Source organism: Erithacus rubecula (assembly GCF_903797595.1).
Source record: "Erithacus rubecula genome assembly, chromosome: 18".
In the NCBI taxonomy this organism is placed as follows: Eukaryota; Metazoa; Chordata; class Aves; order Passeriformes; family Muscicapidae; genus Erithacus; species Erithacus rubecula.
In genome coordinates, this window is record NC_136670.1 from 419,797 (window position 1) to 447,311 (window position 27,515).

General features: G+C 49.7%; 3 protein-coding genes and 1 long non-coding RNA gene across 5 annotated transcripts in view; 2 read left to right on the forward strand and 2 right to left on the reverse strand.

Annotated features, from left to right (window-relative positions):
• The window catches only part of LOC306809620 (uncharacterized protein), a 195,531-nt gene that overhangs the window by 119,848 nt on the left and 48,168 nt on the right, over window positions 1-27,515 (forward strand). The window lies entirely within an intron of this gene.
• The window catches only part of LOC306809881 (uncharacterized protein), a gene marked incomplete at its 3' end in the record, with an annotated part of 93,942 nt that overhangs the window by 20,131 nt on the left and 46,296 nt on the right, over window positions 1-27,515 (forward strand). The window lies entirely within an intron of this gene.
• Window positions 20,693-22,338, reverse strand: LOC306809860 (uncharacterized protein). Its single transcript, XM_079321766.1, has 4 exons — window positions 22,291-22,338; window positions 21,643-21,783; window positions 21,079-21,256; window positions 20,693-20,777 (listed from the first exon to the last, which is right to left on the reverse strand). The coding sequence occupies exons 2-4, from the start codon at window positions 21,730-21,732 to the stop codon at window positions 20,710-20,712; spliced, it is 336 nt and encodes a 111-aa protein (XP_079177892.1). The 5' UTR covers window positions 21,733-21,783; window positions 22,291-22,338; the 3' UTR covers window positions 20,693-20,709.
• On the reverse strand, window positions 23,756-25,733 carry LOC306809899. The gene is made up of 3 exons (XR_013776323.1): window positions 25,553-25,733; window positions 24,774-24,928; window positions 23,756-23,833 (listed from the first exon to the last, which is right to left on the reverse strand). It is a non-coding gene; the product is annotated as an uncharacterized lncRNA (long non-coding RNA).

A 27,515-nucleotide genomic window follows, 5' to 3' on the forward strand; every position in this document is an offset into this window, starting at 1 on the left:
TTCCTTGCGCTTTTCTGTCTTTTTGCATTTTGGATAAAAAAGAGTTGTCCCAGACTCTGTTATTCAACACTCCAGTTGCTGTGTGTCTGCCTGTGGCAGCTCATGTCCAAATGCAAGTGGGAGCCTGCTGAGTAATGAATGGCAATGGATGGCCACAAATAGGGAGATCCCCAGTAAACATCAAGGCAGCCACCTGGGCAAGTGCAGAGGCTAGGGATAAGTCTGGGAGGAGAAGCTGTTCTGTATCTCTGATGATGGTGCCAGCCTCCTGAAGGAGCAGCCAAGACAAGTACTGCAAGCTGCCATGTCCTGCCCTCTTCTGCTGTCAGATGCACACAGGGCAGACTTGCTACCACAGGTCCACCAGACTTGATCCAGGAAAAATGGAGGGCCATGCATTGGTAAGGAATGGCCTCCAGCAAGGGCAAAGCAGGATCTTCTAGCAGCAAAGCCTGAGCCTGTGAATCAGGCCACCTCCTCAGCAGACACCACAGCGTCTCCCTCCAGCCCTGAACGTCGACCACAAGTGTGAGCTTTTCTTCAGTGCCTGCTGCTTCTTTGTTCCAGGCCAGTCTAGGATTTAGTTTGGAAACTCTTGCACGTGTCTTTAAGGTGCCTGAACGGAGGAGAGGCGTGGCAGCTGTGGCACAGGGCTGGTGTCCCTCTCACGATGACACAGATGCCGCTGCCTTGGGACGCCTGTCTGTGGAAGGCAAGTCTGGCCTCAGGCATGGCCATTGGAGTCATCTAGGGGCACAGGCTGCAGTGCAACTGCCAAGCATTGCTGTGAGGCTGGCAAGTCAAGAGCAAACCATTGTGACCAATTCTGCTGAAGCCTTTTGCCAAAGCACATGCAATGGTGCCCACAGTATGGCCCCTGTTGGCATCGCGGCCGGTGCGGATGCCTCGTGGAGCAGGTGCCGGCGTTTGGGGTGCTGCTGTTCCCATGCTGCCTCTGGTGCTGTTTGTGTGGTACCCAGAGGCGCTGGGGCAGCAGCCACTCGGCAGCCCAGCTCCAGGAGACACGGCCACCCTCCCCATGGAGGCAGAAGCTTTGCAGGCCCAGAGCTCTGTGTCAGGAGGGCCTCAGTCCCAGCTCTGTGGCCTGGGCAGCCATGGGGGCCTGGGCTGGCCGCCAGCCCTGGCAGCCCCCAGTGACCATGCCCTGGCAGGGCTTCCTTGGCCTTCTTGTCTCCAGCCAGTCTGGACTGGGCCCATCAGGGGTGTCCTCACCCTCCTGCTGAGGCCCAGCCTCGATGCCTTCAGCCACAGGCATGGCAGACTGCTATAGATAAAAACGAGATCAAGCCGAATTAAATGTGATTAAAATAAGTCGTATTTATTTTGTGACCAAAATACAGTCCTTAATAGCCACAATCAAAAATGGACAGTGCCGAGCCCAGGATCTGCACCGGGTGAACATGCTCTGATCTGATCTCTATCTCATCGGATCCTCCAATGTTCACAAAACCGCCTTGGTCAGCCCAGTTTTAATACAGTTTTTCCTAGCCCAGAGCAGAGGTCTTTGTCTCCTTTTGTCGTTCTGTATATTCATGTGGTTTTCTTTCACTGCCTTGGGCCGGACAAAACTATATTCTGGGAGATGATTAATTCTGATGAAGGCAGGTTCTGGTTTTCTGGTTTTCCGGGAAAACTGGCATTCAGATGTATTTTCCTGATGGCTCTGGTTATCTTAATCACGGGTGCTTATCAGGCTCTCATCATTTGGGTGTTTCCTGGACACTTCTTGAAAGAGCCATCTCTGCCTCTAGCTGTGTCTATTTATTTGTTGATCTGGGCTGCCCTGCTTTTGTTGGACCTCACAATGGTGTGATGAAGCAATCTGTGTCCTTTTCATCGGTGGTCCTCTTTTTTGCTTCTGAGACTTCTTTATTATTTTATTCATAAAAACATTGCTTATCCTGCATCATTGTACAGCTTTTCACGAATTACATTATATCATATATTACACAGACTCTCTGGGGAAGAGCCAGAGCAGCCAGCTGGCAGGAATAAGGCAGCTGCCTGGGGGCTGCTTATGGCCTTTGACACACAGTTCTTCAGGGCTTCCCCCCAACCTGGCCCCTCAGGGGCCTCCTGTCCCCCTGGAAGCTCCTGCCACCCACTCCCTCCCCACCATGTGGCACCACATGCCTTCCCACAGCTTGTCCCCTCACAGTCTCCCCCAGCCTCTGGGCCAGGAGATCTGCTCCTTTATAAAACCTCCATCAGCTCCACACAGGAAAACTTAACAACTGCCCCCACCTCTGCTACTCCTGAAGGGCTACACAAAATAGAAAGAAATCCACTCTGCCTTCATAAGCAAGCTGCACCTCTCATGCTTACACATCCACCAGAAAAACTAAAGTACTTTATTATCATAAGGGGAGGTCCTGATGGTAGGGTGCTATTGAGGTCATGGCGACAAGAAAGAACAGCTCTGGGTGGTGACCTTGCCTTCTCCATTATTTTTCCCAACTGTGGAACACTATTTTCAGTCTTAGATGTTATTTGGGCTCATTATTTTTAGGAGTTTAACTCTATATAGTGTCCCAGCATTCTCTGCGTCTTTCATTTGCATGTACTCCACTGACGTCACTCCTCCTCCTCTGTCACAGGTGCCATTTTAGGGAAGCAGCAAGGGCATTAACCCTCGAGAGGGGAAAGGGATATGGGCTAAGACGACTGGGGGCCGAAAACAGAGTGAGGCCAATAACTTAACAATTAACATTACAGACGACTGGGAACATTTATAAAAACATACAAGTTTAACTGCTGTAAAACTTTCTCTGGGGGATGTCCCCTGGAATTTTTTATCCCTGTGAAACCACCTGCCCTGCACGGGATCCCAGTGCAGGGCTGAAGCCATGGGCAGCATCCCCCTCTGTCCTGCTCAATGGGGAGCAGGACTGGAGACAACAGCCAGCCCGTGGGGACAGGAGCAGGGAGCGGGGACGGGGCAGGACCAAGGAGGAGAGCAGAGACAGGAGCAGGAGCAGGGCTGGGTCTGGCGGCAGGGACAGGAGCTGAGAGCGGGGCTGGGTCCGGACAGGAGCAAGAGCGGGGACGGGAGCGAGAGCGGCATCGGCTGCAGTCCCACGGAGACAGAAATGGGGAGTGGGAACAGCGTTGGCAGCAGGGACGGGAGTGAGTGCAGAATCAGGGACGGGAGCGGAAGTGGGGACGGGAGCGAGAGCGGGGACGGGGCAGTAGCGGGGAGTGGGAAGCAGAGACAGAAGCAGAACTCCCTCTGAAGGATTTATTCATCACAAGAGGCCTTGTGGCCATATCCAGGCACCGGTCTCACAGGGGTCCCCACAGCTCCGGCCCCTGTCCAGCCGCTCAGTCGGCAGCATTAAGGCTTCAGCAGAACCACCAAAGGCCAAGGGGCTTCTGGCCATCTTCCCATCCCCACTGCACGCCTGAGCAGCTTGCTGAGCACAAGTACCCGTCTTCCCTTCTTCCCCTGTCCCCTGCAGACATTAGACACCAAAAGAAAGCTCCTGGGTGTCTGAGTATTAGAACAGGTCCTATATTTACATCTAAAACCATCTTAAAGGAAAGAAAAAGCCCCCCTGACTTAGATAGCCCCAGATGACAGAGAGTCTCTCCACTCAGCTCTCAGAGCTCCAAGCAGAAGAGCCACCATGGCCCCACAGACATGGCTGTTTCTTCCATGCCCTGCAAAATTGATCTTGCAGCTTCTGCAAGACGAAGCCTGAAGCTCTCTCTACTGCCTGCAGGGGAAAGGCAGTTTCGAGAGCCTGGCTTTTGATGGCAGGGCTGATGTCCTCTGCCTTTCTTCAAGGGCTGCAAGAGAAAGGAACAGATCCACAGTCAGATCCCACATCTGCGGGAACCCGAGGAGATCCCCGTGCTGGGGCCATCCCAGGTGGTTCTGGTCATGGCCCGCAGGGAGCAAGGGGATCAGCCCAAAGCTACTGGGCACTATTGCCCCACGTGGCCCTGAAATCTCTGTGGCTGCTCTGGCCACAGCAGCCCTGGTCCGCACAGGGAGCAGAGCCCTCGGCAGCTGGGCAGGGATTGCAGCTGGCCCCAGCAAGTGGGGCTGACAGCCCGCTGCCCTGACTCACCCTGACAGATGTGCTGGAGCTGTCGCTTGTGCCCCCTGAGGTGCTGCCCGGCCATCCCTGAGAACACAGAGCCTGTCACGGCCCGAGCGGCACAGCTCCCTGCCCGCGGCACTGTCAGCCCTGCGGCCACACGCTCTCGTGCCCCCTGCAGGGTTCAGCCCGGGCCCTTGCCACACACTGCTGCCCAAGGGCACAGCTGCAGGAGGGCGGCAGCAGCCCCGAGGGCAGCTGGGGCTCCACGGCACCGGGCCCAGATGGCACTGCCAAGGCAGCAGCCGGGGCTGGGAACGAGCTGTGCCGGGCAGGGACAAGGCGAGGAAGGGAGGGAGCCCGGGCTCATGACTCACCAAGGAACCTGAAGGCCCTCTGTCACAGGGACTCCTGCGGGCTGTCCAGGTACAGCAGGGCATGGTGCAGGTGCTAGGCCGCTCGGCTCTTGTCCTGTGCCAGCTGAGGAGAGCGCCAGGAGGGTGCAGTTGGTGCAGGCTCAGCCCCTTGGCCGGGTGCTGCGTGCGGCCAGCACTGGCCTCCCCTGCCCACAGAGCCCTGAGAGGCGGCCAGCAACCGCTGGAGCCGAGCTCTGCAGATGACACAGGGGTGGCTGCTGCCAGGGGCAACACGGTGCTGCCCCGCCGAACAACCCAGCTGGGCCAGGGGTCCATCGGAACCCGGCTCGGGGCTGCAGGAGCCGGGAGCAGAGCCCGCACTGAAACGGGGTGGAGCAATAGTTAACTCAGGTATGCATGAGTTAATATTAAGAGTCAGCAAATATTAATCAGAAGCCTAAGAAGGAAGATGTGCTGTAGACATTTTAAGATAACGGAAATATAACGCACCTTGTGAAAATAAAAGGAGGAAAACCTGTTGAAAATGCTGAACCAGCCAATGAAGGACTGCACATGCTTTGGAAAGAAAGGTGAAAAGGGCAGACGGCATAAGGCTGCAGGCCTTCATCAGAAGGATGCCTGAGGAAGAGTCAGACCCTTCCTCAGTGGAAACACCAGAGGACATTGTGCTTGTGCAGAATGTATACTAATGATAGAAATTCCAAGAATTAATTTCTGTAACCACTCCTAACCGAATAATGTCATGAATATGCATGAAATGTAACCGTATATTGTGCTGTGCAAAGTGCTCAGTGTGCGTGTTAGGTGGAGCCATCCCCCATGTACCTGGTGCCCACTAAAGCAAGTACCCACCTCACTGACACGGTCTCTGAGGTGACTCTTGGCTCAGTGTTGGAGCGAATCTTATATCAAAATGTTAAAACTAAGCGGTATTTATGGACTAAACCACAGCATGTAGTTCTGGGAAAACAAGCATGCTACTTTTCCTTCCTTCAATGTTTTTATTTCTGGATGAGTTTGTTTTCTCTATTGCTTGATTAGGTACCATACTCTTACATACACTGCAATTATTGATACAAACCTTTCCTGGTTTGAAGGACAGGTGTCTGCCAATAAAGGCAGAAGCTCCTCTTTGAAACAGAGAATTTAATTAAGTTCCTTCCCAAGTGTTATAATTTTTTAAATCAAAACAGAGATAAGGGGGTAGGAGTAAAAGCTCTTTTACTAATATATATTTAACCGTACAAGCAGAAACAGCAGTTATTAAAATTACCAGCAAAACAGAACAGGTAACTCAGTTCCAGTCCTTTCTTTAGCTGCAGGCACACACTCTCTGCACTTGGTCCCGGTGCTGAAGACAGGGCAGGACCCGCACAGCTGCGGACAGCAGGAGGGAGCGGGAGGGGAGGGGGCGGCAGTGGCTGTGCTGTGTCTCAGGTGGGAGCGGGCTGGAGGGGCAGCTCCTTGCTCACTGTTTGTGTCCTGGTGATTTGCTGTGTCCTTAGAGACAGGAGGCTGGAGCGGGGCAAATGCAGGGCAGTTGACTGCAGAGGGTCTGGCTCTCCTGTGTTCTGATCGTGAGCTCGCCAGAAGCACAAATCATGCCCCCCCCCCCACCCCCTTCCCCCCTGGAAGCCAGCTCCCATCTACCCCTTTGTCTAAAGTCCTCAAAAGATCCTGTTCGTAGCTGGCAGGCTCCATTAGCATGATAACGGGGAAAATTCTTTGAACTGGGACAAAAAACCCAACCCCCAACAAAACCGAATCCCACCTAGCACTAGTATCACAACTGCAGGATGTAGCTTATGTTGGAAAAGCCTGTGGCCATTGGGGACCATCCAAGCAAGTTTTCTGACCAGTAATTCTCTCAATCCCTCTTTATTTGTTCCAGGACATGATGTTCCTTTTCTATATTGTGATGGACATTGGTCAGTGTCTTCTGACTTTTCTTCTTCCACTGTTGTAGCAGTTTTTTGACCATGGTAATGTTTATTTCAATTAGTGTTGGAGCAAAGTTGATGGGTAGGCTCTGTCACACAGTTTCTGGTACGTAATAGTTGAAATTACATCCTGCTTTGTTAATAAAGTTACGAATATCTACTTTTGAGTGGCTGGCAGGCTGGATATGTTATCTACTGTTGTCACAGGGGTTCTGAAATACAGACATTCTTATCTTATCCATACTGGGATGGATTCAAGATCATTGTTGGAGTACATTTCAATATGACAGACCCTTTGTTCTGGGCTTTCAGAGGGTTACTTTCACAATGTCTTGAGGGGTAGTTCATGGTGATATGAGGATATCCCATGGTAATTCATGCCAAGAACTGTCACTGTTTTTCCTTTTTCTTTACTTTTGCCTGGAAACCCTGTAATTTTGAAGTTGTAGTAATTTGGAGGGAGGGGATCATCTTTTCCATTCCAGGAAGATTCCCACTTTCCTTGACAGATATCTGTCTTTTAAAACCAAGACAATTACTGGCACCCGATGTATAGCACAAGGGCATCTAGAGGAGATGGTGAAAAGAGAATCACTGTTCTTGGGTAACCTGTTTGTGTAGAGGATAAAGAACCTTGTTAAGTGGCACCTTGTGGTCCAACTCGCCCTGATTTGGTTGGCACATGATTGTAACTCCTTTGTATCGTGTAAGATCATTGTTCTGTTGTTATCCAGTTTGTAGAAGGGGTCAACAAGGTGAGGAATTCAATGCTTGTAACGTCTTCTGGAATGTGGGCACATGGCAATATAAAACTATCATGGACTAAGTTTGTGTCTTTGGGGTTTCCTTATTAATGGTACCTATCATTAAGAAGCAAAACAGGGGGCAGTTTTCTCCCAACCATTCACTCACTTCTTTGGCCCTAACCCAATGTGGGAGCCCAGGGCATACCCCTGGCCTCCTTGGGGGTCTCAAAACCCCCCTGGCAAGGGTCTCAAAGACCTCTGAGTGAGACCCTGGTGTCACAGGTGCTGAATTCTAACCCCTGGGGGAAGTTGTCAGCACAAAGAGAATGGAAACAGGTCACCAAAATTAGTGAAGTATAAATTCGATTGTCAGAACGTAGATAAATAGGTTTTTTTGAATGTTTATGATAAGGGACACGTGGCCAAGATGGAGAATTTGGGGGGTGGACACCTTTTCCTCCTTCTTCTCCATGTCATCCATGTTGGGTGACACGTTGGCACTTTTAGATTGGATGGAGTCAGGGCTGGACCATTTAATAAAATTGTATTGTATTGGGAAAATTTTGTAAACATGTAATACGTAGTACAAACTATATAAGATAAGCCCTGCCTTCACCAGGGAGATTCCACCATGGATTCCAGGCTGAGAAGACCACTGCTGGCCAGGCAAAAAGTCCCTGAGATATGAAGCAATAAACAATCCTTGGAACAAGAGGAAACCGTCTCCGGCAATCTCTCTTCGGCTGCTTCAGAGAAAACCAGGGTTTGAGCCAACTTCATGTCCCTGGGGTGATCTCGGGGCAAAGGAGAAACCTCAGACTGGGACAACCCAACAGCTTTTGGAGAGTTTAAATTTCACCTAGAAGCTAAAGAGATCATATGCTTGTTTATGCTTTTGCTGTGTGTATTCAGCAAGGTCCATTCACCATTCCGAGACAGGGTAAGGATTCCTTTGGGTAGCTACCCTAAAATCTGGCACAGAGTCAAGGACATGGTGCAGCAGCACCACTTGCAGTCAGAGGGAAAGGCTGATGGTGCAGCAGTGGAACCCACAGACATTACAACCGTCCAGGTTCCAGCTCATCCACAAGGGCAGCCATAGCCAGCAGCAGTCACCCCTTTGCAGAGGAGGAAGTGTAAAACCAAACTGATGCACCCAGTGAATGATGATGGGGAACCAAGGCACTCACAACCAGCAGAGGAGCCAGAGCCCAAGATCATCACTGAGTCCCTGTTGTTTGATAGTCTCTGCAGTTTGCAGAAAGACATTGCATGGCTTGAGGCTTTTTCAGTCTGGTTGATTCAAGTTTGGGATCTTATCGGTACAGGCATGCAACTTGATGATACTAAAGCAAGATTTTTGGTCTCTTTGGCCCAGGATGTGGTGATCGAACAGGTGTTTGTGAGGGAACCAGGACCCCTTTCTCTCTTAGAGTGGCTTATAACAAGTGTACGAAAGAGGTTTGCTTACAGGGACGGCCTGAAGAACCACCATCATAAAAAGCCCTGAAAGACCAGGAAGGAAGAGATCCAATGCCTGAGTGTCTCAGTTTGAAAGACAGATGTCTGCAAAGGAAGGCAGGAATCTCCCTTGGAATGGAAAATATGACCCCTCTTTCCCTCTGAATTTTGATAACTTTGAAATGACAGGGCTTTCAGGCAAAGCTATGGGAGAAGCAGCAGCAGTTGGTTCCCAGTGTGAGTGTGTACAGCAAGGCAAACTAAACAGCAGCCCCAGCACAGCCCGAGCAGAGGCAGAGCCCCAGGCCCAGCCTTGTCCCGTCATGGGCACCTTCCCCTGCAGTGCAGTTCCAGGCACAGGCAGCAGGGGCGCTGCTGGCTCCCGGCCAGGCAGGGCGGCTGCAATGATTCCCCCGCGGCTGCAGGGGGCGCTGTGGCGCGGGCTCGGCCGCCCCTCTCCACACGGGAATGGCGGGTGGGCTGGGGGAGGGATGGACAAGGGGCTGCCTGTGGGAACTCACAGCGAGCAGCCGGTCCCTGTGCACCTCTGGAGGGTGAAATGGGCTGTAGCAGGAACCTTGGAAGCAGCAAGTGTGGTAGGAGAAGCAGTGGGAAGACAAAAGCTCCATAGTGGTAGAGAATCCACCAGGCAGACAAACTATCCCTCCTCTGATTCTGAAGAAGTGAGAGGAGCAGAGCCTAGCCCCTCACCCCCTGGCCAAAATCTTGTGGTGTCTCTGCCTTTCCCAAGAGAAAACCCCTCAGGTAAGACAGTAGCTATCTGTACCCTTCCACCTCCTTCTGATCCCAGCCTTGGTCTCTCAAGTATCAGTCTCTTAGCAACAAATGGGAGAAAACTCCCTAAGAAGGAAAAAAAAAAGGAAAAATCCTGACCTCCAACACTGAGACAAATGGCAGTATTGGAGATACTTTTTGGAAGGAATGGACAGCATAATGACCATGACAAGCTCACACAGCGCCTTGCACAGCAGGGGCCATCTGAATACGCCAGCTTCATGGGAACAATGCATTTTGAGGACAATCAAGAGATAGTGAGTTCTGTAGCAAGCAAATTCAGGAATTTTGAGACCATGGTCCATGGCCTGATGCACACTCATGTCTCTGCTGTGGTTGAATCTCAAGGATGAAAAGGAAACATTCAGAGACAAGATGAGGAGGGAGATGAGGAAGTACAGTTCCAATGTGCCACCAGTGCAAACCAGAGGCTTCAATGTCAGAGCCCAACATCCCTCAGCTAGGGAGAGGGAGTACACCTCATGAGCTGGCCTGTGGTTTCTCCTGTGTGAACATGGGGAAGACGTGAGAAGGTGGAATGGAAAACTCATCTTTGTCCTAGCAGCATGGCTATGCAAGCTGAAGGAAGAAACTACTAAGGGAGCGAGTTCCACCCAAATGAATGTAGGCCCAGCTTTCTGTGACCAAGCTGCCTGGTATAACAGAAGGGAGGACAGTATGTCAGATCCCCTTGAAGGAACATCCAGAATATATACCCAGGGAGGGAACACTGGCTAGATAGTCCCTGCCTCTAGCCAGGTAGAAGCCAGGGAAAACTGTCTCATGTGTCTTTTGGGCTCTGTGGATCCCATAGCCTGGCACATCAGAACCATAGAAATACGACACTGGTGCAAGAGTATAATCTCATTGGAACACATGAGGAGGGCAGAACTCATTTCTATTGCTGGGCTGACAGGGGGATTGCAGCAATTGACCCTACTGGAAGTCGAGGTAAATTTGGCTGGGAAAGAATAGAAGAAACACCCTACTGTGACTAATCCAGAGGCCCTGTGTATTCTGGGCACATATTTCCTCTGGAGCGGTTATTTCAAAGATGCAAAAGGACACAGGTGGGCTTTTGGAATAGCTGCTGTGGAGGAAGATGGCATTAGGCAATTGAAAGTCCTTGCCTGGGCTGTCCAAAAATATTTCTGATATTGGACTCTTGATGGAAGCAGAAAAACAAGTACCAATTGCCACCTCAATGGTGCACTGCTGGCAGTATCAGACAAATTGAGATGCCATAATCCCCATCCACAAGATGATCCATGAGCTGGAGAGCCAAGGGGTGGTCAGTAAGGTCCACTCACCCTTCAACAGCCCCATCGGGCCTGTGCAGAAATCTGACAGAGAATGGAGACTGACTGTGGACTATCGTGCCTTGAATGAAGTGGCTCCACCGCTGAGTGCTGCTGTGCCGGACATGCTGGAACTCCAGGAAGAGCTGGAGTCCAAGGCAGCAAGGTGGTATGCCACCACTGACATTGCCAATGCATTTTTCTCCATTCCTCTGGCAGCAGAGTGCAGGCCTTTGCTTTCACCTTGTTGGGGGTTGAGTGTTTTTCTGTTACTGTGTCAATTGAAAGAATTTTTCCCATTATCATGCCAATGGAGCTGGCCGGGCTACACCCAGGGTCCCTGATGAGTCCAGACAAAGGGGTGGGTGAGGACGGCCCCGGAGGGGCCTCTGAGGCTTCCGGGAGGGCACTCACGTTTCCGGTGAGCTCGGAGGAGGACGCCTGGGATCGTTCAGCCACGCGGCCGAGCACAGGAGAGCCAGACCCTCTGCGATCACCTGCCCTGCATCTGCCCCGTTCCAGCCTCCTGCCTCTGCGGACACAGCTGATCACCCAGACACACACGGTGAGCGAGGAGACGCCGCTGCAGCCCGTTCCCGCCTGGGACCGGCGTGGCTGCTGCTGCCCCTCCCCCCTCCTTCCTGCCTCCGTTTCTCGATTGCCTTTTTGGCAGATCCGGGCTCTGGACTAAGCACAGAGACAGCGTGCTTGCATCTAAAGGGACTGACACTGAGTTACCTATTTCGTTCTGTTAGCAATTTTAACTGTTGTTGTTTTCTGTTTGTATAGTTAGATATATTAGTAAAAGAGCTGTTATTCCCACCCCCCCTTATCTCTGCCTCAGAGTCCTTGATTCAAACAATCATAATACTTGGGGGAGGGGAGTGGAACCAAAGTCTCTATTCCAAAGGGAAACTTCTGCCCTTACTGGCAGACACCTGTCCTTTCAAACCAGGACACACCTGAAGGGGCATGCAGCACACCTGGAACCAACTGCTCCAGGGGTGGAAACACAGTCCCACCATCTGCCATGGGCTGATCCAGGCTTCACTGGAAAAGGGTGAAGTTCCAGAACATCTGCAATACATCAATTACATCATTGTGTGGGGGAACATGGTAATGCAAGTATTTGAGAAAGGAGAGAAGATCATCCAGATTCTGCTGGAAGGTGGTTTCATCATCAAGGAGAGCAAAGTCAAGAGACTTGCCTGAGAGACCCAGTTCCTGGGGGTAAAGTGGCAAGACAGACAATGTCAGATACCACTCAGGTATCAAAAAGCTCACAGCAATGTCTCCACTAGCCAGCAACAAGAAAACAAGCTTTCCTAGGTGCCATAGGCTTTTGGAGAATGCCCATTCCTGAGTACAGCCAGATTGTGAGCCCTTTCTACCTGGTTATCCGCAAGAAGAACGATTTCCACTGGGACCCTGAAGAGCAGCAAGCCTTTGCCCAGATCAAGGAGATCGCTCATGCAGCAGCACATGGCCCAGTCAGGACAGGACCAGAGGTAAGGAATGTGTTTTACTCTGCAGCTGGGAACAAGGGTTTGTCCTGAAGCCTTTGGCAGAAGGTGCCTGGCGAGACTCAAGGCCAACCTCTGGGATTACGGAGCCAAAGTTACAGAGGGTCTGAAGCCAACTACACTCCAACAGAGAGTTGGAGTGTCTATGAAGGAGTTCAAGCTCAGAGGTGACTGGCACAGAGGCACAACTCATCCTGACACCCTGACTGCTGGTGTTGGTGTGGATGTTGAAAGGAAAGGCTCCCTCTACCCACCATGCCACTGATGCCACATGGAGCAAATTGGATTGCCTTATCACACAGCATGCCAGTAGTGGAAACCCAAATTGCTATGGGATCTTGGAGATAATTATGATTTGACCTTTGGTCTACCAGAAAAAGAGGAACAGGAGCAGGTATCACGTGCTGAGGAAGCTCCAACTTACAACCAACTGCCACAAGAAGAAACAGGTTATGCTCTTTGTCGCATTGTAAGGACGAACTGAAAGTGGAAAGCAGCTGTATGGAGCCCCATGAGACAGGTTGCAAAACCTACCAAAGGAGAAGGTGGATCGAGCCAACTTGCTGAACTCAAAGCCATCCAGTTGGCCCTGGACATTGCTGAACAAGAGAAGTGCCCAGAATTCTCCCTCTACACTGACTCATGGATGGCAGACAATGACCTCTCTGGAGTTGTTTCCTGGGGTGGAAGGTCAGAGAAAGGCCAACTGGCATCATAGGGGAAGACCAATCTGGGCTGCTGATGAATGGCAAGACATTGCCACTCAAGTAGAGAACAGAAGCTCCTTGTCAAAGTGTGTAATCTAGATAATCTAGATGCCCATGTCCCCAAGAGTTGGGCTAATGAGCATGAATTGAATTGGCAACACAAGGGACAGTTGTTCCTAGCTTGATGGGGCTATGATGCCTCAAGTCATCAGGGCAGAGATGCCAACTATAAGTGGGCATGAGACCTAGGAGTGGATTTAACCATGGACAGTATCCCTCTGGTTATCCATGACTATGAGACGTGCTAAAATCAAATAGGCCAAGCAGGTGAAGCCCCTCTGGGTTGGGGTGCTGTGGTCCAAATGTAGGAATGGGGAGGCCTGGCAGATTGTCTACATCACACTGCCTCAAACCTGCCAAGGTAAACGCTGTGTACTCACAAAGGTGGAAACCACCACAGGATGGTTGCAGACCTCCCCTGTGCCTCCCACTGTCACGGTTTGCCTTGGTTTTGCCAATTTTAATATATTCAATTTCTTTTAGAGATAGGATTTAGGAGCAAAAACAAGGCCGGCCTAAAACTTAAAAGAGTATAAGAATAAATTTATTAATTACAGAAAAAAAAAAAAATCAGAATAAGATTTCCAGATTATTCTCTCCTCCCCCTTCCCCCATCTTTCACATTTCTTAACAGCAACATACAGAGAACACTTTAGTCAGTTATTTACTTAAATAACCATTTCAGTTCACTCTAGAGAGAAAAGTTCCCTTTTTGATTTAGGCTTAGGGGGTGTCTTCACTTCCACAATCTGCATCTGCCCAGAGAAAAACTGCAAACTATGAACTTCCTCCCATCGTCACAGTCTTTCCAGAGCTGTGTTATGGGTTATGCTACACACTTGGGGTATTACTTTTAAAGGCAAGCTGCTGAAAGACAAAATTCTCTTAATCTCTTTTTCTATTAAATGTCTCTGTCCATATTTCCAGTCCTAAAACAGAGAGTCCCATTCCCTCAAGGCAAAAGATCCTCTTCTCAAGCACTTTAACCTCCCCAAGTATATTTCACACTTTAAAGGAATTTCAGTGTAGTCACAGTCCCCTTATAGCCCACAAGAAAGGTTTTCAGCTACTTATCAGTGGCATCTCTTCAATCTCTTCCCATATGGAAAACTTCGCTTTCATTTCACTGACTTCAGTAGACTCCTTGCTTTATTGCTCTTATTCAGGGGAGCTCAGGGGATCTGTAGTCGCATTCAGGCATTAAAAGGGTTAAAATTGCACCCAAAAGGTGGAGGGAGCCAGGCCATGCCATGCTGGAAATGTGCCAGAGCTTCTCAGGCTGCACGGGCCACATGGAGGAGGCTGGAGCTGACCTCACCTCTGTGGAGGCCGGAAGTCAAAAGAGGATGGATTAACTTTACCAGTGTAATTTACGAAAGCAAAATAACTTCATTGGTTACTCAGTTTGTCAACCACTAAATCAGCTCTCTGATTGGTCCTTGCGGCTCACAGAGGAAGTTCCCAGAGAGGGGACAGCCCTCCTGTTTCTGGGCCCTGTGCTCTTCCCCCCAGTCGCTCTCAGCCAACCTCCCTCTATGCAAAACCAGCACACTCACTACAGCCCATCACACCTGGCCTTGAAAAGTAGGTTCTTTAGAGGCATGGTACCCCTGAGAGAATTTAGTCCAACAACGGGACTCATTTCAAGGACAGCCTTATAAACACCTGGGCAAGAGAACATGGCATTAAGTGGGTGTATCATATTCCCTACTATGCACTAGCTGCCAGGAAAGTTTAGCAGTGCAATGAACTCTTAAAAACAACATTGAAGGCATTGGAGGGTGGGAATTTCAAGTAGCAGCAGCTACATTTAGCAGGGGCTGCATGATTAGTTAATACCAGAGATTCCACCAACTGATCTGGCCATGCCCAATCCAAACCCCTGTGTACAGCAGATGGAGACAAGGTTCTGGTGGTGCATGAGAAGTATGCTAGAAAAGACTGTTTGGATTAATTCCACCTTGAGGAAAGACAAACCCATCCATGGGGTTGTCTTTCTTCAAGGACCGGGTTGAACTTGGTGGGTGATGCAGAATGATGAAGAAACAAGATATATATCTCAAGGGAACTTTGTTTTTGGGTAAATTTCCCAAGACAAGTGTGCCTGTATCCGCATCTGCATGTATGTATGTATATAATACAGGATAATACATGTATGTATATAGTTTAAAAGTTTAAGTTTGATGTAACGTATTAGTATGGGAAGAAATTCAAGGTGGAAAATATTGTGGGTTTGGAAGGACTTTTTGGTGAATTTTCTCCCATTTGTTACCCAAAAAGGGGGATGTGGAGAGGAGAGGGCAGTTGACTGCTGTGGGGAATAAATGATGGGCAACTGAGATACAATAGAACTGGCCAGTGACCCTCCCATTCCATTGGAAGCTTCCAGGGAGGGAGAGCAGGATTGGGCACCGGCTTGCTGAGGGAAGAACCAGCTGGCTATGCTAGGAGCAGGGCAGTTTGGGCAGTTTTGGTGTTGGACCCGGCACTGCTTCAGAATTCTCCTTGCCACACATGGGTGAGCCCATTGCTTGCAGCAGCTGCTGGTTGACAGGGACTTTTCAACACTCATGTTGCCAAGAAGACCCTCACGGTCTGTGTCAGCACTTTAGGGCAAACCAAACCACTCCACTTATTCTCTTTCTGTCTGGAGAGAGGGAGCCCCAGCTGCTGTTTGACTGGAACCTCAGCAAAGCTGCCACACCAGGATACTGCAACAGACAGGTGAGAACCTAGGAAAACCAAAGCCCCATGTTCTCTCTCTCCCCAAGGGTGCCGTTAGCCCCAGGGCTGGCTCAGAGCTCAAAAGGTGGCCCCTGAAGCTGCCTGAGCCAACAGTACCCCCTGGAACCATGTCAGAGTTGCTGCAGCCACTCTGGCTCGACATGAGCCTGCAGTGCCCTCTGCCGGTTGTGGCATAACTACAGCAATGGGAGAAACTGCTTAATGGGTGGGACGAATCTCTTACTGCTTTGGGGGGTTGTTGCCCCTGTTTTTGCTGTTTGTACTCTCTTGTTACGTATATGTGTGTGTGTATATATATATATATATATGTATGTATGTATATGTGTGTGTATATATATATATATGTATGTGTGTGTATACATATATATATATATATATATATATATGTATATGTATATATATTCCAGTAAATAAGTGTTATTCCTTTTCCCATATCTTTGCCTGGAAGCCTTGTAATTTCAAGCTATAAAAATTTGGAGGGAGGGGGCTTTCCAGGAAGATTCCCAGCCTTCTTGGCAGACATCTGTATTTTAAACCAGTGTGGAAGCTAAGACAGAGAGTACTGTGGATTTAGTTAGCATATGCAGTTTGATAACCAAGATGCTTTGGCAAGATGATCCAATCTTCTTAGCTCTGTTTTAAAACTGATGACAGGAAAGATTGAACTAAGTAGAAATGCAAAGTTTGTCTGTGTGATGTTAAACTCTATGATTGTAGTAAAAAATTACTAACAATCTTAAAAATTGTATATAAACATGTGTAGGTCACAGTTAATTGGGATTCTGATCATGAGTCACTCCCTGTCTCTCTCTCAGACTTCGATAATTGATGCTCCCATGCGAGGAGAAGAACCAGCCTACCTGGTGGCAATCAGCGAACCCCTGGAACTGAGTAGTGTCAGTGAGTGTCTTAGGTTGCAATATAAGATATGACCAAAAGCATATATTCTATCACCATCTGCTGACACTAGGTGGGGCAGTGATCCTTATCTTTGTGGGATATATTCTCTGCTAATGGGCCATCCGTTAAAACCAGGTGGGGCAGTCATCTTTATCTTTTCCACAACCCATACTCCCTCCAGGAAGATATCATCTGCTGTTAACAGGCCATTAAGTCCCACTGTATGACTGATAAAATTATGTCATCCCTTTGGGAGATGCTCCAGCCAGGGTGAGGAGCCAAGCCTTTCCTACCTAAATAAAAACTGAGATCTAAAGCGTGCATTTTTCCACTGGATTCCAGAGGAAAGCTGGACTTTTCCACATCATCACTGGACCTTTGAAGGAAAACTGCACCCTTATACAGGACCATGGCTTCAACAGAACCACATTTTTCGCTCCAGGAGGACTGCAGCCACCATTTAATGGGACTGCTACCAACACCTTGTCTGACTGACAGGGTGTCAGGTTGTATTTTGACTCTGTCAGTGTTTTGAGTTTGTTCTTTGTAATACTGTATTTCTACTTTAATTTTCCTAGTAAAGAACTGTTATTCCTAATTCCCATATCTTTGCCTGAGAACCTCTTAATTTCAAAATTATAATAATTTGGAGGGAGGAAGCTTACATTCTCCATTTCAAAGAGAAGCTCCTGCCTTTCTTGGCAGACACCTGTCCTCCAAACCAGGACAGTGAGAGAACTGCATATGGGCCCACAATCATCTGCCCTTCTGCAACGTGACAGGTGAGCCAGGAGAACTGAACTATGGAATAGGACATGTCCAAGGAGAGAGATGATAATAAAATCATACTTGCTCTTCTGGGTAAGCATGACTTCCCCACCAAGCACGACTTTAAGTCACTTTTATGATGGGTGTCAAGCATGTTTCCTGATACCACCCCTTCTTCTATGTTTACCCTCCACTACTTGGACAAGGCTGGTATTAACACCCCATGATCTGGCTACAACAGGACACGAGCAGGCAATGCATTTGCTCCTGGCCTGGAGGGTAATTTTGAAACATTGAAAAAGCAAGAACAATCTCAGGCTGTATCCTCTGTGGATGTTGCTGGCCCCCTGCACTGCTGTGACTTTCCCTGCCTGCTTGAAACTGGTACTCCTGATACTGGAGAGCTACTGCAGCCATCACCCCAAGCCCTCTCCCGGCCCAGACAAAGGAGGGGAAGGCGTTCTGTCTCATGGTCTTTAGCAGCCTATATTGCCCGCTGCAGCTCTAGCAGTGAGGAGGAGAGAGTCTCCTTTGACCGGGACCAACAGACCCAGATGCTGAGCCTGACCTATTCCCTCCTGATCCCCATGAAAACTGAGTGCGATTAAAGAAAAAGCCTCTGAAGGAGGGGGATTTTGCAATTGCAGTTAAAAAAAGTTGGCTTCTCCTCTGAAATCCAGTGGAAAGAAGGTAACTTGCTGTCCAACAGCTCCGTTTTTATCTAGGTAGGAAAGGCTTGGTTCCTCCCCCTAGCTGGAGCATCTCCCAATGGCATGATGTAATTTTATCAGTCATACAGTGGGATTTAATGGCCTGTTAACAGCAGATGATATCTTCCTGGAGGGAGGATGGGTTGTAGAAAAGATAAAAATGATTGCCCCATCTTGTCTTAAAGATGGTCCATTAGCAGATGGTATGTGCCACAGAGATAAGGAATCACTGCCCCACCTGGTCTTAACAAATAGTGATAGAATACGCATTTCTGGCCACATCAACCCAGCACACCACTCGTGAGAGGGAGCATGGATCGTTATATTTTTTCCTCCATAAGATATGGATCAGAAATCCCTGTGGTAAATCCTGCCAATTCTTTCTGAATATGTACATACAAGCAAAGACACCTTGCATAAATTCTGCCATCCTTGATCCCTGGTGATCAATGACACAAAGTCCAGCAGTGTGCCCTGGAGAACAATGCTAAGTCCAGTCCTTTCTGACACCTTTGTTAGTAACTGAGTGATGGGGCAGAGTGTACCTTCCCACAAAACTAGGAGGAGTGGCTGATCTGCCAGAGAGAAATGCTGCCATCCACAGGGATGATATTTTAACAAGGGTGACAGTTCAATGACAAGTGCTGAGTCCTGTCCTTGGGAGGGAGCAACCACAGGCACCAGGATCTGCTGGGAGCCAGCCAGCTGGAACACTAAAATTTGGCAGGGTCCTGCTGGACACCAGGATGCCCATGGGCCAGCAGTGTGCTCCTGCAGAAATGCAGAACAGCATCCTGGGCTGCACTGGGAGCTCTGTCACAGCTGATGGAGTGAGGGGATCCTTCCCCTCTGCCCCACACCAGTGAGGCCAGCCCTGGAGTGCTGGGCCCAGAGCTGGGCTGCCCAGCACAGGAGACAGGGACAGACTGGACAGAGTCCAGCACAGGGCCAGGAAGGTGATGGAGGGACTGGAGCACCTCTGCCATGAAGAGAGCCTGAGAGAGCTGGGACTGCCCAGCCTGGAGCAGAGCAGGCTCAGGGCATCTCATCCCCAGGGATAAATACCTGGCTGGGGGCTGCAGAGGGGACGGGGCCAGGGACAGCCCCAGGGGCACAAAGTGACACACAGGAAGGGCTCTCTGAGCTCAGGAGACACTTCTGCACTGGGACGTGGCTGAGCACTGGGGCAGGTGGCCAGGGAGGTGGTGGAGTCTCCATGGCTGGAGAGATCAAAGGCCGTGTAGACACATCCTGGGCAGCTAGGTGGGCATCCTGGCAGCTGGGGGGCCCTGGTGGAGCAGGGGCTGGGCAAGGTGACCTCCTGAGGTGCCTCCAGCCTCACCCAAGAAAAAACAAGTTGCAGTTTCCTAAGGACAAATGAAAAAGCTCCACATGTGGCAGGCTTCTCCTGCTCTCACCAAAGTGGTTAATGTCATATGTCTCCCTTCTGCAGATTCCTCCCTGGAGTGAGGATGCCCCTCAAGGTCACTCCTTGAAGCTGAGAGAAGTGTTTGCCCATGGTCATTGGTTTGGGTGAGTAGCATCAATCTTTCATCAAGCATTGATTTTGCTGGCTTAGTTAGAATGGCTTCAGTGTTGCTTCAAATACAATGTACTATCTCTCAAGTTATAGTTCTCTGTACTGATTAGTAATTATTATGAAAAAGATGTTTGAGTTTAATTCTGATCATAATAAAGTATTTGCCTATGAATATATCTTTCATCCAAAGGAACACAGTTGTACAAAGGCTTGTTGGGGGTTGAGTGTTTTTCTGTTACTGTGTCAATTGAAAGAATTTTTCCCATTATCATGCCAATGGAGCTGGCCGGGCTACACCCAGGGTCCCTGATGGGTCCAGACAAAAGGGGGTGGGTGGGGACAGCCCCGGAGGGGCCTCTGAGGCTTCCGGGAGGGCACTCACGTTTCCGGCGAGCTCGGAGGAGGACGCCTGGGATCGTTCAGCCACGCGGCCGAGCACAGCAGAGCCAGACCCTCTGCGATCACCTGCCCTGCATCTGCCCCGTTCCAGCCTCCTGCCTCTGCGGACACAGCTGATCACCCAGACACACACGGTGAGCGAGGAGCCGCCGCTCCTGCCCGTTCCCGCCTGGGACCGGCGTGGCCGCTGCTGCCCCTCCCCCCTCCTTCCTGCCTCCGTTTTCTGCTTGCCTTTTTGGCATATCCGGGCGCTGGACTAAGCACAGAGACAGCGGGCTTCCATCTAAAGGGACTGACACCGAGTTACCTATTTCGTTCTGTTAGCAATTTTAACTGTTATTGTTTTCTGTTTATATAGTTAGATATATTAGTAAAAGAGCTGTTATTCCCACCCCCCTTATCTCTGCCTCAGAGTCCTTGATTCAAACAATCATAATACTTGGGGGAGGGGAGTGGAACCAAAGTCTCTATTCCAAAGGGAAACTTCTGCCCTTACTGGCAGACACCTGTCCTTTCAAACCAGGACAAGGCTCAAATATACATATATTATCCTATAAACATCAACTATTGACTAAGTCTAAGACTGCATCCAGCTGCTCCCTGGCTCCTCTCTGAGAAGTTTAGGAAGTCAGGAGGTCCTTTCTACACTTTGTGCCTCAGTGGGAGTGTCTCCAGCCTACTCCCTGCCCAGATCTCCAGGTTGTCCTGGCAGGCCCAGGCCAACTGTGACTGCAGCAGGGACACCTGGAAGAGGCACAAGGCCCAGCTCAGACAAGCCCACGCTGGCAGTAGCATCTGCATCCCCATGGTACCGGCTGTCAGGGCAGACACAGCCTCCAACTCCACCCTCACCAACACTCTGCCCTTGGGGAGGGGAAAGGAACAGGCTCCCACACTGCCCCTGAACAGAGCTCAGATGATCAACAAGTCCAGTTTAAACCCTTCCCATGCACATCCCTCAGCCACCAGAGCTCTATTAGAGAGAGTTCTGACAGCATTTAGGAACCCAACTCTGATTTCCAAAGCACACATTTGGGCCACTGACCCCTTTCTCCATAGGCTGTGAGTCGGCAGGAGGGCTGCTGCTCCCCTGAGCTACTGGAGGACTCTTTTCTTCCAGAAGTTGACATATTTTGCTGAGCAGACTCACGGACAGACAGCATAAAGTAGTCTGGGGAGAACACTCTCCTAAAAGTTCTGATTCTTCTCCCTTCAGGTTCCACCTGCACATTGAATGGGAGAGAGGGTCACAGAAACCTGTCAGCAAACAGGAAGCAAAAGGACCTCTGGATATCAAGGCAAGGAGATCTCTGTTCAGACACCCTGAATTGCACCAGACAACACTGGGGGCAAAAAGCTCTCGGCAGCTGTGCAAGAGAGGCCAGTGTGTGTCCAGGGACATGAGGCCAGGGAGGGAGGCAGTGGAGTGAAGGTGCCTTTGTGAAAGCTATGGGCTGCCACAACACAGAGAACAAACAAAAGGCTGTGCCCTCAGCAGGGACAGGGAGAGGCAAGGAAACAAGCAGAGGACTCCAAAGTGCTGCCTGGGCTAACGTGCCCTGTTCCAGAGGAACTGAGACTCTGCACAGGCACTGAAAGCCCATTTTACCTCAGAAGTCCTCCTGGGTTCAGTGGTTGATTCACGCTTCTCTGCCTTGTCTTCTGCTGATGTTGCAGCCATGCACCGCACACATTGCATGGTCTTCCTGGAGTGCTCTGACAGCTGCTCCCCTTCTGCTCCAGCAGCCTGCTGGGTATTCACAGAGGAGATGATTCCCTTAGTTCAAACACCACACAAGCTGTCCTTCAGAAATCTTGGTATTGGGAAGCATCCTCAAAGCACCAGCACTGCAGCTGCTGTTCAGCCCTTGCTACAATACCCTGCTCAGTTTAGCTCATCACTCTGCTCACCTGCTCCATTCCTTCCCACACAGAATTCAAAGCCCCACGTGTTGCCTACCCTTGCCAGGGCACAGGAGAAGCAGCTCCCCATGCCCAGCTTTTGGCCTGGAGCTGAATTGAAGAACAAACCCCTGTACAGCCAGCCCAGGGGCAGGGAGCAAACTCTCCCTCTCCCAAACTTCAGAGCATTCCACATGGGAACAGGGAACAATGTGGGCAACAAAGCCCAGGGGCAGAATGAGTTTTCAAGCACTGTTGAGGGATTCAAACTCCTCCAACTCCTCTTTCCAGACACCATGGACTTGTATTCCAGAGGAGCCTGAAGCTTTGCAGAAACAGCGAAAGACCATTTTACCTGCTTGCCAGTTCTCCTGGGCTCAGTGCTCCATTCAGGCCACTCTGTCTTCTTTTCTGATGATGCAACCAGTTGCTCAGATTCCAGGCTGGCATCTGACACACAGAACAGCTGCTCCACTTGTGCTTTAAATGCTGGCTGGGGATACAGAGAGGAGATGATTCTCTTAGTTCAAACATCACATGAGCTGTACCTCAGAAATCCCCATCACAGGAAGCATCCTCGAAGTACCAGCAGTGCAGCTGCTGTTCAGACTTCTCGGTACAAAACTCTGCTCAGTTTAGTTCATCACTCTGCTCACCTGCTCCATTCCTTCTCACACCTAATCCAAATCCCCATGTGTTGCCTCCCCTTGCCAGGGCACAGGAGAAGCAGCTCCCCATGCCCATATTTTGGCCAGGAGATGATTTGAACAGCAAGCTCCAGAGCTGTATCAGTCATTCCAGGCGTGCCAGGAAACAATCTGGCAGTCAATGCGCTCTGAATAGAGCCAGGCACACAGACAAGGCTGCCTGCTGCAGCCCAGGCTGCTTTGCCCAAGCAGGCTTGGACTGACATGGATAGAGGGTTCCAATTCTTTATGGGAAACGTAATTGGAATAATTCAGGGATGTTGCAGTGGACTGAAGAGCAATGCCAGTGCGTACCTGGATACAAGCCTTTCCCTTCAGGATGTCCAAATATTTCTTCAGGGTCCCTTAGGACATTTCACTCTTGTTCAGTCCAGCCCTCAGGACTTGAGCACTGTCTATCCATTTCTTCAAAGCAGCAGTCCCATGCTCTAACTCTTCCTGCATGCCTTCCCTCTCCACTTCCAATTGTTGACTGTGTTATAGGTAACAAACGAATTAAACTGAATTAAAAGGTTAAATTGGCAAATTTTATTTTTGTGACTGAAAATACGGTCTTGGAAAGCCACAAGTGGAAAAAAAAACAATACCGAGCCCGGGTTCGGAGTTGGGTGAACACACAATGCCACCCAGCCTTTATCGCACTGGGTTCCCTTGGTGTTCACACTGCCATCTTGGTTGTCCTCCTTTTTATACTGTTTTTCATAGCTTGGAGTGGGACAGTTCTTTGTTTCTTTCAAATTCAGCTCTGGTGTCCACACAAGACAGAGTTCTTCCTGCTTCTTGACGAGATTTTGTGTTTGTTGTGTATTGCTTTTAGGTGGTTGATTTCATCTTTACGGAAACCGGAGTCGGGGAAGGCAGTCTTGGGGGAGGTGATGGGATTTTCGGGAAATGCTGCTCCCCTGTGAGTTTCCAGGCTTCCCCAGGAGATAGGTGCTTATCGGTAATAGTTTGGCCTGTAGATATGTTAATTTACTTAGTTCTGAGGCCATCACTTGTGGCTCATTTATTTTTATTTTGCAGACTTAATTTATACAAAACACGAATTACAATATGGTGTGTATATATATATATATATATATATATATATATATCACAACTGTTTTCCCCATGATTTCTCATCTCAGCTGCATGCATTTCATTCTTCTTCTCCAGAACTCTCATCTGCTGCTGGCACAATTCCCGTTCATGCTGCAAAACAGGGAGAAAAAGGGTCACTCATTCCCTCTCCCGGTTTGCTTCTTATACCAGATCTGGACTCCTGTCCCAGTGGCAGGCACAGGCTGCTCCTCTCTCTCTGCCTCTCAGGATGCTGCAGACCTTTGCTGGGTCCCCCTTGATGCTGCATCTTTCCCAGCTCACTCAGCCAGTCCCAGCTCCCTTCCTGCCCTTCCCCGACCTCTTGCAGCTCCACTCCAGTGTTCCTTTGGGGAGGAGCTGCCAGAACTGCAGCCACCATTTCAGTCCACGCTAAGCAGGATTTAGGCAGTGCCACGAGGATGTACTCTCCAGCAGGGAGGAAGGGAAGAGCAAACATCTCCAGCATTCCATTCCCTGGGTTGGGGCAACAGCAGTGGTTTTCCAGCTCTCCTGTGTAGAGTTTTCCATGGCACCATCCCGAGAGCCCCACTGCCCTCTCTTGGAGCAGCAATGGCCAGATCAGGCTGTCATTCTCTGCTGCCCCTCAGGACCACTTCTCCCCTTGCAGGTACACGTCCTTCTCTGCATCAGCACTTGGCTTTACTCTCTCCCCACTGGCTGCTCTCAGATGGCCAAGTCCAAACACCTTTCTATGAACAGCAAACTTGCTCTTCTCACCCCTCCTTCCAGATCCAGATATTTATTGATCTGAACATGGCTTAGCACACGAGGAATTGCCCAAACCATGCAATGCCAGTAGAGACAGTGTGGACATTGAGAACTAAAGCTTCTAGGGCACAGAACTCCAGCATGGAGGAAAACCAGCAGCCTCAGCACTAAGTGGCTTTGACATGACTACAACATCTTTTCTTCCTTATTCAGAAGAATGCAATTAGAAAAGTTAAGCTGGAAAAAGGTGTTCCTTATAACTATTAACACCAGGTCCAAACAGATCTAGGAAATGGCCCTTTGTGGCATCTGCCAATCTCACCAGCACATCCGTCCTTTCCTTCTCCAGATTCTCCAATTTCCTCTGCAGAGATGCCACCTCCTGACGAAGAATCTCAGCCTCTTCCTGCCTTTCAGTGGCCTCTTTCTGCAGGGCAATTTCTCAAGAAGTGTGCTTGAGCTGTTCCTTCCACCAATCTGCAGCAGGGAAGGGGAACAGGAAAGAGAAGAGGAAAAGAAAAGCAAAGACAAACTGATGTGCATCCTGCAGAGACAACAGCACTGTCTTCTCTGCCTGCCTGTGTTTGCCAGGACCTAAACCCAGATGGGCTCTAAAGCTGACAGAAATGAAGGAAACTTCCAGGAAGAGACAAAAGCAGGAATGAAAGGGGCAAGGTTCAGAGGAATAGGAAAATGTGTTTGCTCTTGGGCTTGTGCAGAGTGAGCAATTCAAGAGAGGCAAAGGAGTGGGGATGCCTGTGCAGCCCTGCTCCAGAGGGATCAATAGCCTGGATGTTCTGGCAGGGCCTGGAGTCTGAGGGAATCAAGCTGAGGCATCCAGCTACAGCTCCTTAGCACAGACATGGCACCTGAAAGGCAAAGCTGTGCACGGGATCAACCATAGCACAGGCAGATGGCACTGCCAACAATGGCATCTTTCTTGAGAAAAAGTTTTCACTGGCACTACAATGGATAAATCTCCTGCTGGTTGTGTTTTCCCATCTGCCCTGTCTGGGCAGTCCCCGTTTCCTGGGCATGGGGTCAGAAATCCCCACTGGTGAGACAGGATAGGGCAGTGAATGGATGGGAGAGAAGCTGTACCTTGCTCCCTTTCCTCCAACAGTTTCTGTAGCTCCTGATTTTGAGCATTTAGTTGGTCTCTCTGAGCCTGCATATTCCTCAGCTCCAGCTCCACAGCCCTACACTGTGTGGCCATGGCCTCTGCTCTTTCCTCAGAGCTTTGGAGCCTCACACGCAGCTCAGACACCTCAGTTTCCAGCAGCTGCTTCTCTTGAGTCTCCTGGAGAGCTGCCTTCTCCACTGCCTCCAGAATGACCCAGGTCTGGAAGATGGATACACAGAGCCTCAGGGACAGGGCTGCTCCTGGGGCAGCAGACTGGGCAGCAGGGAGAGCAACTAAGGAGAAATTACTTCAGGTAAAAAACGTGCAGGAAACAGAAGGCACAGAACCAAGGATTGCAATGGAGACAAATGTGGAGAAAACAGGGAAAGGAAGGCAATGGACACCCTTGAAGCTGCAGCTCTGAACACTGCCTGAACTGGCTGTGCTGGAAGTGCCCTGCCCAGCCTGCCACAGCCACGGCTGTGTCCCCACATTGCCCAGTGCCCAGCACAGGCACAAGCTCCATCTGAGACAATTCTGCTAACACAGGGACAGAGAAGCTCCAAAGGAGTCTGCTGCTGCTTCTCCTCACAGATTTCCTGCTGGGACCTGGGAGAGAATGGGGGAAAACATCAGCAGCACAGACCAGATCCAGCCTTGGCCAGGGTGCAGCAGCAGGCATGGGCAGAACACGGCAGCAGTGGATGCCACTGGGAGGGGAAAGAGGTTGGGGCCTCCAAGCCAAAGATGATGTTGTGTGTCCATGGAGAAGAGGATGCCAGTGCATAGCGTACCTGGTGTGCTGGTTTTGCATGGAAGTCACCTAGAAGAAGGATATACTCTGGGATTTTTCTCTATTAAAACTTCCTCTGTGAGTTGCTGGGACCAATCGGAAGTTGATTTAATAATTGACAGCCTGGGAAAACATTTAGAAAAGTTATTTTGCCTCCATGAATCACATTGGTTAAAAGAAAGAAGTTCTGTTTTGACTTCTGGCTTGTGAGAAGGTAAGGCCAGCTGGCTTGGCCCAGCCTGGACCCGCCTGGCCCATCTCTATGCAGCCTGGCCAGGCAGGGGTGGTCTCAGGAGCCACCGGGGCTGCCTCCGCCCTCCCCCCCATTTTCAGCCAGGGGCCCTGTTGGCCGGGTGGGAGAGAGAGATGGAGAAGCCCTTGCCACTGGCTTGGAGCAGCTGTAGGAGGCAAAGCCGTCCTCAGCGTGGCCTGAGATCTTAGCACAACTCCAGCATGGCCTGGCCCAGTTCCCACACCTTCTGTGCAGAATTTTAACCCTTCCAATGCTCGATAAGACTTGCAGATCTCTTGTCTTCCTTTGAATGAGAAGAATAAAGCAGAAAGCATACTAAAGCTAGTGAAGTAAAAGCTAAGTTTCCAGATAGGAAGAGATTAAGGAGACGTCATGGAAGTTGACTGAAAAATCTTTTTTGTAAGCTATGGAGTGGATTGTACTGCACTGAAGATTTCTATAAATAGTGGAGAAAATGTGGGGAGGTTGAAGTGTTTAAAAATATCTTTTGCTCTGAGTGAAAGAGGGATTTCCTTTCTGGAGGATGAGGTATGAACAGGAAAAAGGAGATGAAGAGAACTTTTCCTTTTAAACAGTTTGCCCTTAAAAGTAATACCCCATGAGTTTGACATGGCCCACAAACACAGCTCCGGGAAGGCTGTGAAGATGGGAGGAGTTTCATGATTTGCAGATTTTTTTTCTGGGCGGATGCAAATTGTGAATGTGAAGACATAAGAGAACTTTATTTTTCTCTTGGAAAAAATCCCTGTAGCCAAAACAGGAAGAAACTCCTCTCTCTAAAGTGAACTGAAATAGTTATTCAAATGAAAGACTGACTGAAGTGTCTCCATGTGTTACTAAGAAAAGTGGGAGGTGGGGAGGGAGTAATCTGAAAATCTTATTCTGAATTTCTTAT